Source organism: Podarcis erhardii (assembly GCF_964252035.2).
Source record: "Podarcis erhardii genome assembly, chromosome: 7".
NCBI classification, from domain to species: Eukaryota; Metazoa; Chordata; class Lepidosauria; order Squamata; family Lacertidae; genus Podarcis; species Podarcis erhardii.
The window spans coordinates 11,059,389-11,072,132 of NC_138511.1; the positions used below are offsets into that span (position 1 = coordinate 11,059,389).

At 44.2% G+C, this 12,744-nt stretch overlaps 1 protein-coding gene across 6 annotated transcripts in view; it reads right to left on the reverse strand.

Moving 5' to 3' along the window:
- Nucleotides 1–12,744, reverse strand: part of CROCC (ciliary rootlet coiled-coil, rootletin) — a 72,765-nt gene that overhangs the window by 23,853 nt on the left and 36,168 nt on the right. For all 6 annotated transcript variants that reach the window (XM_081870656.1, XM_081870657.1, XM_081870655.1 and 3 more), the window contains 4 exons: nucleotides 12,054–12,247; nucleotides 9,874–10,001; nucleotides 8,469–8,638; nucleotides 6,468–6,647 (listed from right to left, as the gene is read on the reverse strand). In XM_081870656.1, the coding sequence (XP_081726782.1) occupies nucleotides 6,468–6,647; nucleotides 8,469–8,638; nucleotides 9,874–10,001; nucleotides 12,054–12,247 (672 nt within the window). The remainder of the gene's footprint in view (nucleotides 1–6,467; nucleotides 6,648–8,468; nucleotides 8,639–9,873; nucleotides 10,002–12,053; nucleotides 12,248–12,744) is intronic.

Consider the following 12,744-nt stretch of genomic DNA (forward strand, 5'->3'; position numbering starts at 1 on the left):
AACTTTGGAATAACTTTAGGAACTTTACTGAACTTTACTGAATTCTACTGAGTTACTGTATCTGAGACTGTCTTTTAAAACTGTTACACATCTGCAACAAAAAGCTGGGACTAAGGCTTTCTCCTTTTTTTTTTAAGAAGAGGAACTAGGGGGGGACCTACAAAAAGTATCTTTATTTTAAAAGACTCTGTAGCTAAGCTGAGAATTTCCCCCCCTAGAGGAGACTTTGTTACTTTTGAAACAATCTAAACTACTAGAAGCCCAGCCAGTGGAAATTTCCTATTGAAAACAAACTGCCAAGTGTGGGACTGACCTTGACTGGGCATGATAGTGGCATGGCAAATGGTAAAGAAAAGATAGAATTACTTCAGGAGAAAAGCCTCAGATCCGGTAAACATTACAGAAGGGCCTCAGTGACAGGAGCAGCTGCAGCCTCACAAAAAAAATCTAAAGCTATGTCATCAGAAGATGTTTTGGCCAAAGCATTGGAAAAAATAAATCAATCTTTGGAACTTCTTACGAAACAAGGGAATGATACAAGTAAACAAGTGGCAGAGACAAATAAAAATGTAGCTGAGATCTCAGTAAAACTTGATTTGAATACTTCAAGCATAAAAGAATTGGGAACACAAGTTAATGCAAATGCTCAAAATATAGATAAACTTTTAGAGGAATCAGCAACTACTAGGAAAATTGCCGAGGAGGCAAAGGAGCTTGCAACTGCAACACAAGAGAGAATACCACCGGTTGTTAAAAAACTGGCGGACCATGACTTGTCCTTTGCTATGTTGGATCTACAAAGGAAAGAACGGAACCTAAGATTGAGATTTGTACCAGAAAAAGAACAGGATAATTTGGTGGACTTACAAAAGAATTTCATGACTTCTGGCAAGAGGGCCTAGAAGAGGATGAAGTAAAGATTGTGAGTGCATTTAGACTTGGAATAAGACAAAAAAGGAACAAGGCAAGAGACTGTTTGATTACTTTGAGATCAAAGGAAGAAAGAGACAAAATTCTGAATCTGCACTATCAAAAAACACTGGAATTTGAAGATTCTTTTGTGGAGATTTTTAAAGATATTCCTAAGCCTATCCTAGATGCCAGAGGTGACTACAGAGAGTTAGCTATATTATTGAAGAAAAGCAGAATCTTCTTTAGATGGGAATTTCCTCAAGGCCTGTCTTTTAAATACAGAGGGGGAAAAAATAAGAATCAAGACACTGAGTGACAAAGACAAATTTTTGAGAGAACACGAAGATCTTGTGAAGGAGGCGGAAGCTGGAGAGGAACCAACACCATCGGGAAAAGGAATCTTGGACTTAGCAAACTTATCGTTTGGACTGAAGCAACCAACAGAAGAGGAACAACAACTAGGAGCTGTAGGAGGAACAAGTAAATAACCCCATCATGGCTCTGCGACTTCTGAGCTGGAACTGTAATGGTTTGAACATCCCTCGGAAGAGGAAGAATGTATTTCATATATTAAATAAACAACAATTGGACTTAATTTGTCTACAGGAGACACATGTGATGAGAACACATAGAAGACTACTTATTAACAAAAAATTAGGACAAGAATTTGTCTCATCTGATAAAGTGAAAAAAAGAGGAGTTGTTATATACGCAAAAGACAAATTGATGCCGAAATTGATATTTAAAGATGAACAAGGAAGATATCTGGCAATTGAAATTCAAATTCAAGGACAGAAATTTTTGATTGCAGGTGTCTATGCACCGAATGAAGGTAAATCTGAATTCTTTAAGAAGTTGCATGAGATCTTGTTGGACTTTTTAGAATGGAATGTAATTTTGATGGGAGATATGAATGGAGTTGTTTCCACAAACATGGATAAAGCGCAAAGACAAGTAATATCAAAGGATGGAAGACTACCAAAAACTTTTTTTGAATTGACTGATAATATGGATTTGGTGGACATTTGTTTTTTTTTTTTTTTTTTTTTTTAAATATAAATGCACACATAAAACAATCTTACTTTTATAACAACAAATTCTTCACTTCTTTGGACTCCCTCACGTCCCCCTCTCCCATTTACATCATTAAAAAAAAAAAAAATTTTTCCAAACAAATTATCAACTTGTTTACAATCTCATGTCCACACATTCCAATATGATTTAACACTTTTTCCAATAAAATTTTTATATTTTCTTTAGTCTCACTTATCATCAAATTTAAATCTAGTTTAGTGGTGGCCAGTTTTTTATAATCTAGCATCCTTCTTAACATTCAAACAAATTACAATGTTTTTGTAGATACATCTTGAATTTCTCCCAGTCTTCCTCCAACTTTTCTTCTCCCAGGTCTCGGATTCTGCCAGTCATCTCGGCCAGTTGCATATAGTCCATCAGCTGCATCTGCCACTCTTCCAGTGTGGGTAAATCTTGAGTTTTCCAATTTTTTGCGATGAGAATCCTTGCTGCCGTTGTTGCATACATGAAAAATGTTCGATCCTTCTTTAACACCTTCTGGCCGACAATACCCAGAAGGAAGGCCTCTGGTTTCTTAGTGAAGGTATACTTAAATACCTTTTTCAGCTCATTGTATATCATTTCCCAGAAGGCCTTCCCAGAAGGGATTTGGTGGACATTTGGAGAACAAAGAATCCCCTTGAAAGAGAGGGAACCTTCTTTTCTGAAGCCAAAATGACCTGGACTAGAATTGACCAAATATGGGTTACTAGAGGATTGGCACCAAAGATAAAAAAAGTGGAAATCTGCCCAAAAACATGCTCCGACCATAATGCCGTGAAGATGGAAATGAACCAAACAACAGCTGGCACCTTCAGATGGAGAATGAATGACACTCTATTCAGAGATAAAGAATTCTGCAAAAAGGCCCAAAAAACATTGAGAGACTATTTTGAGATCAATCTGAAGACCAATGTTGAAAAAAGAGTAATCTGGGACGCAAGTAAAGCTGTTATGAGAGGGTTCTTGATACAACAAAATGCAATAAAAAAGAGAAGCCAGAATGCTAAAAAGGATAAGATTTTGGAAAAGATAAAAGGAGAAAAGAAATTAGGATCAAAACCAAAGTCTCAGGAGATCTTGAGAGAAATTAAATTATATCAGTATCTGAAGAAGTGTGCATGCACACGAAAGCTCATACCAAGAACTGACTTAGTTGGTCTTTAAGGTGCTACTGGAAGGAATTTGTTTTGTTTTAAATTATATCAGGTTCAGTATATGGAATTGATGAACCAAGAAATAGAATGGAAAATTAAACAAATGAGACAGAAGACCTTTGAATCCGCCGATAAATGTGGTAAATTTCTGGCTTGGCAATTGAAGAAAAGACAAAAACTGAATACAGTGACAAATTTGGAAGTGGATGGAAAGAACATTTATAATCCAACTGAAATCAGAAGCTGTTTCCAGAGATACTTTAAACAATTGTATGCACAAGGGCCACAAAAAGTCTCTGATATAGAAATTTTTTGGGAGAAAAATGGATTGAAGGAAATCTCAAGTGAAGGCAAAGTACTTATGAACCAGAAAATAACAGAACAAGAAATAGAGAGTGCCATTCAAAGTATGCAACTGGGCAAATCTCCAGGGCCCGATGGACTGACTTCCAAATATTATAAAGCTCTAAAGGAATGGATACTACAACCTTTGAAGGAAGTCTGTAACGAGATTCTTGAGGGGGAAAAGGCACCTGATACGTGGAAAGAGGCCTACATCACGCTTATACCGAAGACAGAGACTGAGAAGACCCAACTTAAGAACTACCGCCCAATTTCCTTACTAAATGTGGATTACAAAATCTTTGCTGACATTTTAGCTAAAAGATTGAAAAAGGTATTGATGGGGGAGATTCATAGTGACCAAGCAGGCTTTCTTCCAAGAAGACATTTATCAGATAATGTTAGGAGTATAATAAACATTTTGGAGATGTTAGAAGTTAATATAAATACAAAAGCTGTCTTGATATTTGTGGACGCGGAGAAAGCCTTTGACAATATTTCTTGGACCTTTATGAAGAAGAATCTCCATGGTATGGGGGTAGGCCAAGGGTTTGAAAACGGTATAGGCGCAATATATTCTGAACAAAAGGCTAAACTTATAGTGAACAATGTGATTACAGAAGAACTTAAAATTGAGAAAGGGACACGTCAGGGGTGCCCAATCTCCCCGTTACTTTTTATTTCGGTCCTGGAGGTTTTGCTAAACTTGATAAGAAAGGACCAGTTGGTTAAAGGGGTCCAGGTCGGAGCGAAACAATATAAATTGAGAGCCTTTGCAGATGATTTGGTACTTACATTACAAGAGCCAGAATCTAGTACTAAAAGAGTTTTGGAATTGATGCAAGAATTTGGTCAAATGGCAGGGTTTAAATTGAATAAGTTTAAAACTAAGGTATTAGAGAAAAACTTAACAGATAATGAGAAAGAGAAGTTTCAGAATGAGACAGGTTTAACTGTGGTCAAGAGTGTAAAATATTTGGGGATCAACATGACAGCTAAAAATATGAACTTATTTAAAGACAACTAAGAGAAATGTTGGAAACAAGTGAAAAAAGACTTAGAAATTTGGTCAAACTTGAAGCTTTCCTTGTCTGGTCGAATAGCAGTTATTAAGATGAATGTATTGCCTAGAATGTTGTTTTTGTTCCAGACTTTGCAAATTGTGGACAAGATGGACTGTTTCAAGGGTTGGCAGCAAGACATTTCTAAATTTATCTGGCAGGGCAAAAAACCCAGGATAAAATTTAAGATCTTAACTGATGCAAAGGAAAGAGGGGGATTTGCCCTGCCAGATTTGAAACTTTATTATGAAACAGCAGCCTTCTGCTGGTTAAAGGACTGGCTACTTCTCGAGAATACAGACATTTTGGATTTGGAAGGATTTAACAATTTCTTTGGGTGGCATGCATATCTGTGGTATGACAAGGTTAAGGTGCATAAAGGTTTTAAAAACCATATTGTCAGGAAAGCATTATATAATGTCTGGATTAAATATAAAGACTTGCTGGAGAACAAAACTCCAAGGTGGCTGTCACCAATGGAGGCAAAAGCTTTGAAAAAACTAAATATGGAGGCTAAATGGCCAAAATATTGTGAAATTTTAGAACAGGAGGGGGATAAGTGGAAATTGCAGAGTTTTGAGAATCTAAGAGAGAAAGTGTGAGATTGGCTTCATTATTATCAAATATTGGAGGTCTATAAGTTGGACAGGAAAATTGGCTTTCAGGTGGAAAAATCAAAACTGGAAACAGAGTTGCTAGAATCCAAAACTAAGAATTTGTCAAAAATGTATAACTTGCTGTTGAAATGGAATACACAGGACAAAACAGTTAAATCAGCTATGATTAAGTGGGCTCAAGATATTGGTCATAACATTATGTTCGCTGACTGGGAAAGGTTGTGGACCACCGGTATGAAATTCACGGCATGTAATGCCTTGAGAGAAAATATTATGAAAATGATCTATAGGTGGTACATGACCCCAGTCAAGCTTGCAAAAATTTACCACTTATCAGATAACAAATGTTGGAAATGTAAAGAAAATGAAGGTACATTCTTTCACCTCTGGTGGACATGCCCAAGGATTAAGGCTTTCTGGGAAATGATATATAATGAAATGAAAAGGGTATTTAAATATACCCTACTGAAGAAACCAGAGGCCTTTCTACTGGGTATGGTAAGCCACGTGGTGTTAAAGAAGGACAGAACTTTTTTTATGTATGCTACTACAGCAGCAAGGATTCTCATCGCAAAGTATTGGAAGACACCAGATCTACCCACTCTGGAAGAATGGCAGATGAAGATGATAGAATATATGGGACTGGCAGAGATGACTGGCAGAATCTGGGACCAGGAGAAAGAGACAGTGGAAGAAGATTGGAAGAAGTTTAAAGACTATCTTAATAAACATTACAAAATTAATGAAGGCTAAAAAGATATGGGTTTAAAAATTAGTGGTTTGCAGGGGCATTGATTAAGGAAAAAGAATAGAATTAATAAAAACTATGGGAAATGTGGGAATGGATTTGCTGACAAGATAAATGAGATTAGAATACAGAAGGGGGAGGTGTGAGGAGGTTGGTGAAATTAGGTTTAGAAAATATGGTTTGAACTTATACTTGTTTTTGATTTGTTTGTTTATTCATTTATGTCTTTATTGTTGTTTGTGTTTATATGTGTTTATTCAAAACTTTAATAAATATCTTTTTTTTTTTTAAAAAAAAAGAATTGTTCCATTGTCTGGTGAGGTCGCTTCCTGTTCCGCATGGAGGAGCCATTTTCAACGGAGCCAGTGATGGAAGGATACAATTTCAATACAGCAGCACCGGGTGTTGAAATTTTGCACCCCTAAGAATTTTGCACCTGGGGCAGCCTCCTCCGTGGGCCCCCCATGCTACACCACTGCTTGCACCTCCTTCCTTCCTTCCTTCCTTCCTTCCTTCCTTCCTTCCTTCCTTCCTTCCCTGTCCCCCAGACTTTCACCTGCTGCTTCTCATTCTCGGCCAGAAGGAGTCCTTCATCCCGCTCCTGCTGGAGGCTGGTGATCTCCTCGCTTAGCTCCTCCTTCTCCGCCTCGTGGCGGGCCAGGATCTCCTCGCGCTCTTGGCTCAGCCGCTGCAGCATCTCCTCGCGCTCTGCTTCCAGCTCCAGGCGCAGCGCCTCCTGCCAGGCCAACAGGGCGAAGAAGCTCAGGAGTGGACCCTCCCATGCCCATGTGGACAAGGAGATGGGGGCCCCCAGCACCCATAGCAAGGCCTCTTCCAAGGCCAAGTTTCAATGGCTAAACCCCTCTCCCGGTATGCCCCATGGAGAGCCTCAAGGTCCATAAATAGCCACACCCTAGAGGTCCCGGGCCCTAAGGAAGTCAGATTAGCCTCAACCAGAGCCAGGGCCTTTTTAACACTGGCTCCGGTCTGGTGGAACGCTCTGTCTCATGAGACCAGGGCCCTGCAGGATCTGATTTCTTTCCGCAGGGCCTGTAAGACAGAGTTGTTCCGCCTGGCCTTTGGCTTGGAGCCAATTTGATTCCCTCCCTCTCTCTCCCCCCCCCTTCTTTTCCTTCTCCTCCTGCGATGAGGCTACATTTTAATGTTGTATTTTAATCTTCTTTTTAAAGTTGTATTTTAATCAACTTGTTTTTATTATTGGTTGTTAGCCGCCCTGAGCCCGGTCTTGGCTGGGGAGGGTAGGGTATAAATAATAATTATTATTATTATTATTACTAAAAAGAACCACTCCTTGTCAATCAACCGAAAGCTCTCATACCAGGCAAGTGAATGCTTGGCCCAAGATTGATTCCAGGGAGATATCTGGGTTTTTGAATTTGCGATATATTTCCAGGTTTAAAAATTATGAAACCAGTATCACGATATGGACTTCAAACCAGTTTTGGACAATATATTGACATATTGCCCCACCCTACCCTGCAGTATTATTAATTATTATTATTATTTCTAGAATTTATATACCACCCTATACCCAGAGGTCGCAGGGCAGTTAATAAAAACAACAACCCAATAACAAAAAGAGCCACATTTTAAAAGGGTATAGGATGTTGATTTGGTCAACCAAAGGCCTGGTTAAAAAGGAACGTTTTTACCTGGTGCCTAAAGGTGTATAATGAAGGTGCCAAATGAACCTCCCTGGGGAGAGTATTCCACAGACAGGGAGCCACTGCAGAGAAGGCCCCGTTCACATGTTGCCACCCTCCAGAGACTTCTCAAGGAGGAGGCACACAAAGGAGGGACCAAAAGGTAGGAAATGAAAACCCATAAGGTTAATGGGATTTCATTTTAACCAACCAAACAAAAAAAAGTAAAAACTGAGGGAAGCAGGGAACATGTGACAGGCAAGCATGTTAACATGCTGGGGTGAAAGTTGAGCAGGAAAAAGAGGCTTCTCCCTCATAGTTGGCGGGTTACCCGATGAGGCGGGTGGGCAGGAGATTCAGGATATTTATTTATTATTTAATTCTATTAATGCCCCGCCCTCCCCGGCCAAGACCGGGCTCAGGACGGCTAACATCAGGTATGAAAACAATTGATTAAAATACAACTTAAAAACAAGATTAAAATACTACTTAAAATGCAGCCTCATTTCAGTGGAAGCCCAGATCAAAAACTGTTTGGGGGGGGGGGGAGAAAAAGAAAGAACTGTTCCAGGCAACATGGTGCCCCTGGCTTTTAAAAAGGGTCAGAGAGATTCCTGGAGGGGAGGGATTGGGTCACCTGCCAACGACTGAGCAGCTGTGTGTGCCTAACAGCTTACGGACAGCGAGCGCCAGCAAAGAGAAAATGGCCTGCATGTCTAGGATCTGGCCGGCACCTTTGTATCCATTCGTGGGAGCCCCACAAACATCTGGGGCCTTCTGCAATTCAGGCTCCTCTTTGCAGCCCTGTCCCCCAAGGGCAGCGTGTTACCCGAGGACCAGAGTGGTCCTGGACCCAGCCTTCTGCACCTGTCGGGGGGGGGGGCGGCACGTACTTTCTCCCTCTGGAGACGGTCCACGTCCTCCTCGTGATCCGCCTGCGCACTCCTCAAGGCGGCCTGGGTTTCCTGCTCCGTCTGAATGAGCTTCTGGGCCCCCAGGTCCTTGTCTCGCTCCAGTCGGCTCACCTCGGCCTTCATCTCCTTGCGGACGGCAGCCAGCTCCGCTGGGGCAGGACAGACGGACAGAGGTCAAGACGTAAAGGGGATAATTATTATTATTATTATTATTATTATTATTATTATTATTATTATTATTATTTATTATTATTTATACCCCGCCCATCTGACTGGGTCTCCCCAGCCACTCTGGGCGGCTTCCAATATCAAAAACAATACAGCATCAGACATTAAAAACTTCCCTAAACAGGGCTGCCTTCAGGTGTCTTCTAAAAGTCTGGTACTTGTTTTTCTCTTTGACATCTGGTGGGAGGGCGTTCCACAGGGCAAGCGCCACTACCGAGAAGGCCCTCTGCCTGGTTCCCTGTAACCTCACTTCTCGTAGCGAGGGAACCACCAGAAGGCCCTCGCACTGGACCTCAGTGTCCGGGCAGAACAATGGAGGTAGAGACGCTCCTTCAGGTATACTGGAGCAAGGCCTTTTAGGGCTTTAAAGGTCAGCACCAACACTTTGAATTGTGCTTGGAAACGTACTGGGAGCCAGTGTAGGTCTTTCAAGACCGGTGTTATACGGTCTCGGTGGCCGCTCCCAGTAACCAGTCTAGCTGCCGCATTCTGGATTAGTTGCAGTTTCTGGGTCACCTTCAAAGGTAGCCCCACATAGAGCGCATTGCAGTAATCCAAGAGAGATAACTAGAGCATGCACCACACTGGCGAGACAGTCTGTGGGCAGGTAGGGTCTCAGCCTGCGTACCAGATGGAGCTGGTAGACAGCTGCCCTGGACACAGAATTGACCTGTGCCTCCATGGACAGCTGTGAGTCCAGAATGACTCCCAGGCTGCACACCTGGTCCTTCAAGGGCACAGTTACCCCATTCAGGACCAAGGAGTCCTCCACAGCTGCCCACCTCCAGTCCCCCCAAAACCTTGGATGGAGCGAGGAGGGGCGATTATCAGAAGAGGGGCTTGATTAGGGGCAAGGACAGCCCAGCAGGCACCACTGCGTGCAAGGGGGCGTGGCTAGGCTTGAGAGGGCGGCGGCTTAGCAGCCAAGAGCCCCGCCTCTGTCGGGAGAAAGCCCTGCCCCCTCTAAAGAAAGGGAAAGCAAGGAGGGTCCCAGGTGCATTCGAAGGGGGCAGGCGCACAGCTTAAAAATAGGTACATCTGCCGGTAAAGTCGGATAATAAAAACCTCCATCTGCACTCCCACGCCCAGTCACTGAAGGGAAAGAGACAGGGGGTGGCACAAGAGGACCCAAAAGAAGACATTCCTCCCAGGATACCTTGCAAGGCTTCCTTGGCATGGAGCAAGCCCTGCCTCTCGGCTTCCAGCTGCTCCTTCCGGGTCTCCAGCTGGGCGAGGTGCTGCTGGATCTCAAAGAGGGTCGTCTCCAAGGCGTCTTTTTCAGACCTGGGCAGAAGGGGAACAGAAGGACTGTATTATCATTCCCCCTATCTTTTGTTGTTTTCGTCTTTGCTCATCAGCCATCTTGCATCTACTCTGCCTGGTAGGCTCCATATACCGTATTTTTCGCTCTATAGGACGCACCGGACCATAAGAGGGGGAGAACAGGAGGGAATTTTTTTTTCCTTGTTCTGCCCCTCTAAAACAAGGTGTGTTTAAGAGCAGGTCGGGGAACAGCGCAAAGGCTGTGCGCAGCCTTGCCGCTGCCCCCCTGAGCTCGTGGGGCTGACGGTGGGGGGAAGCGCTGCTTTCCCCCACCACCAGCCTCAAAGATCCCTGAAGCCTTTGGAGCGCAGCTGCACTCCAACATCCTTCGTAGCCTCCGCAGGGCAGCGGGGTGTAGGCACAGCCACCCCGAAGCTAGAACAGCAAGACGGAGGGCTGCACAGCGCCCCGTCTCACTGTTTTGGCTTCGGGGACAGCCTTTCAAGCCTCCGCAGGGCAGTGGGGTGAAGGCACCCCGCTGCCCTGCGGAGGCTTTGCACAGCCATTCCGAAGCCAGAACAGCTTTGGGCTGCAGGCTGCTATCCGCAAGCCTTGGGAGCCCGGCGGGAACTCCCACGGGCTCCGAAGGCTTGCGGATAGCTGCCCCAAGCCCAGGGTGCGCAGCGCTGCGCTCCCCGCGATTCGGGTTGCTGCCTGCTATCCGCAAGCCTTGGGAGCCCGGTGGGCACTCCCGCTGCGCTCCAAAGGCTTGCGGATAGCTTCCTGAAGCCTGGGGAGCGAGAGGGGTTGGTGTGCACCGACCCCTCTCGCTCTCCAGGCTTCAGCGAAAGCCTGCATTCGCTCCATAGGACGCACACACATTTCCCCTTCATTTTTGGAAGGGAAAAAGTGCGTCCTATAGAGTGAAAGATATGGTACCTCCTCTTTTGGGGCTTACGCCAGAAATTCCAGCAGGTTCGGTGAGGAGACTTGTGTGTGCACATCAAGGTGGGGATGCAAAGCTGAGAAAAGGAAAGCAGCTGAGCAGAAGATGCCTTTCTGCTGGGGCAAAGGCTCTGCCTCCCTGCAGCCTCCCCTGCCCCAGCCTGTTTGCAAACACTGTGTGATGCAGCTACCATCTTCCAGCAACCTCAGGGGGACAGAAGAACCAGCTGGATAACTGTTGTGGTTCTGGACAGTTGAGAGTTAACACTCTCCCAGGAAGCGTTCTTATTAACTGGGTGCACTGCCCATATAATCCGGGCATTTTCCTTTGATCTGTGGGCTGAGCTCTCTCTGGGCTGCAGAGTGTCTGAGAATGTGAAAGAGTTAGTTTCGTTTTGTTAGAGGCAGAACGCTGCAAGCATGCAGCTTGATTCTGTAGGTTTTCTTTTGTTTCTGTATGCTTCTAAATAAACAGTTGATAGAATAGAAGCACTGGTGTTGAGCTGAGTTATTGAAGACACCACGTTGACCCAGACAAAGCCATTTTATGCGGCGTATAAACTCTCCTAACGTCCGACAACTGAGAAGAGAGCTCTAGAAGCATAGAAGTGTCGGAGTGCTCGTAAATCAGACTAATTGCAGTGCTAATGCAGCAGACCCCGTGGGTCAAAGGATTTATTATTATTATTATTTACGACCCACAAACTTCAACAACAACATGCTGCCCCTCCCTGCCAGCCCCATAACAAAGCCCCAGGCTAGGATGCAGGAGGGCTAGGTTTTAGATCTCCACCCTTCCACGGAGCTCACTGGGCAACCTTGAGCCAGTCGCTGCACTCTCAGCCTCATGGGGCTGTTGCAAAGAGGAAACGGGACAGTGAACTGTGTTTGAGCTCCTTGGAGTAATGGAGGGACGCAAATGGGAGAAATAAATCAGAATAAATAATAATAGGTGCTAAAGTTGGGGGCACACACACACACATATGAATTGATTTTTAGAATGTATTTCAATTAATTGATTGTGATTTTATGTAAATTGTGTTATTTTTATTTTCGTTAGCCGCTCTGAGCCCGGCTTCGGCTGGGGAGGGTGGGATATAAATAAATTATTATTATTATTATACATACCTGAGGCCAGAGATCTCCTCTGCCAGACCCCTGTTCTCTCGCTCCGAGGCTGCCAGCTGCACCACCAGGCTGGCTTTTTCCTTCATCAGCGACTCCTTCTCCTTGGCTGCCCGCAGAGATGCTTCACTGTGGCGTTCTAGCTCCCTTCGCACCTGCCCCAGCTCCTCACCGGTTGCACTCCTGTGGCGGGAAAGCTGAGAGGGAGGGAAGGAAGGTGGGAGGGTGGCAGCTTAGACATCACTTAGATGCCCCCTTGGCTGTTATGGTCCCTCTCTGTTCCCCCAGCCCCTCTACCCAGAAGCACTAAAGCAAGAGCCTGGTGTTTATGATGCCAACCTCAGCCCTGTAACAAAAACCATTCAGCCACTGCCAGCTCAGCAGATCTCAGATCTGGCTGCGAATATCAGAAAACATTAGCTTTGCAAGCTCTGTGTTATGAAGACCTGAGCAACCCAGCTTCTGCAAAGGTCTGCTCCCAAGATCTTAGTTGTGAGCTCTCTTGCAGCTGAACATTACATTCTTGTGAGCCTCCCTAACATCTTGCGATGGGTGAAATATAGGTCTAATAATTCACCACCATCATCAAAGTAGTGGAAGTCTTGTGAGGAGTGACCAGCAACTCAGACATCGCAATGATCAACTAGCTTGCACTAAGTAGCTGTGTCCTGTCTTGCAGGACAATCTGCTTTGA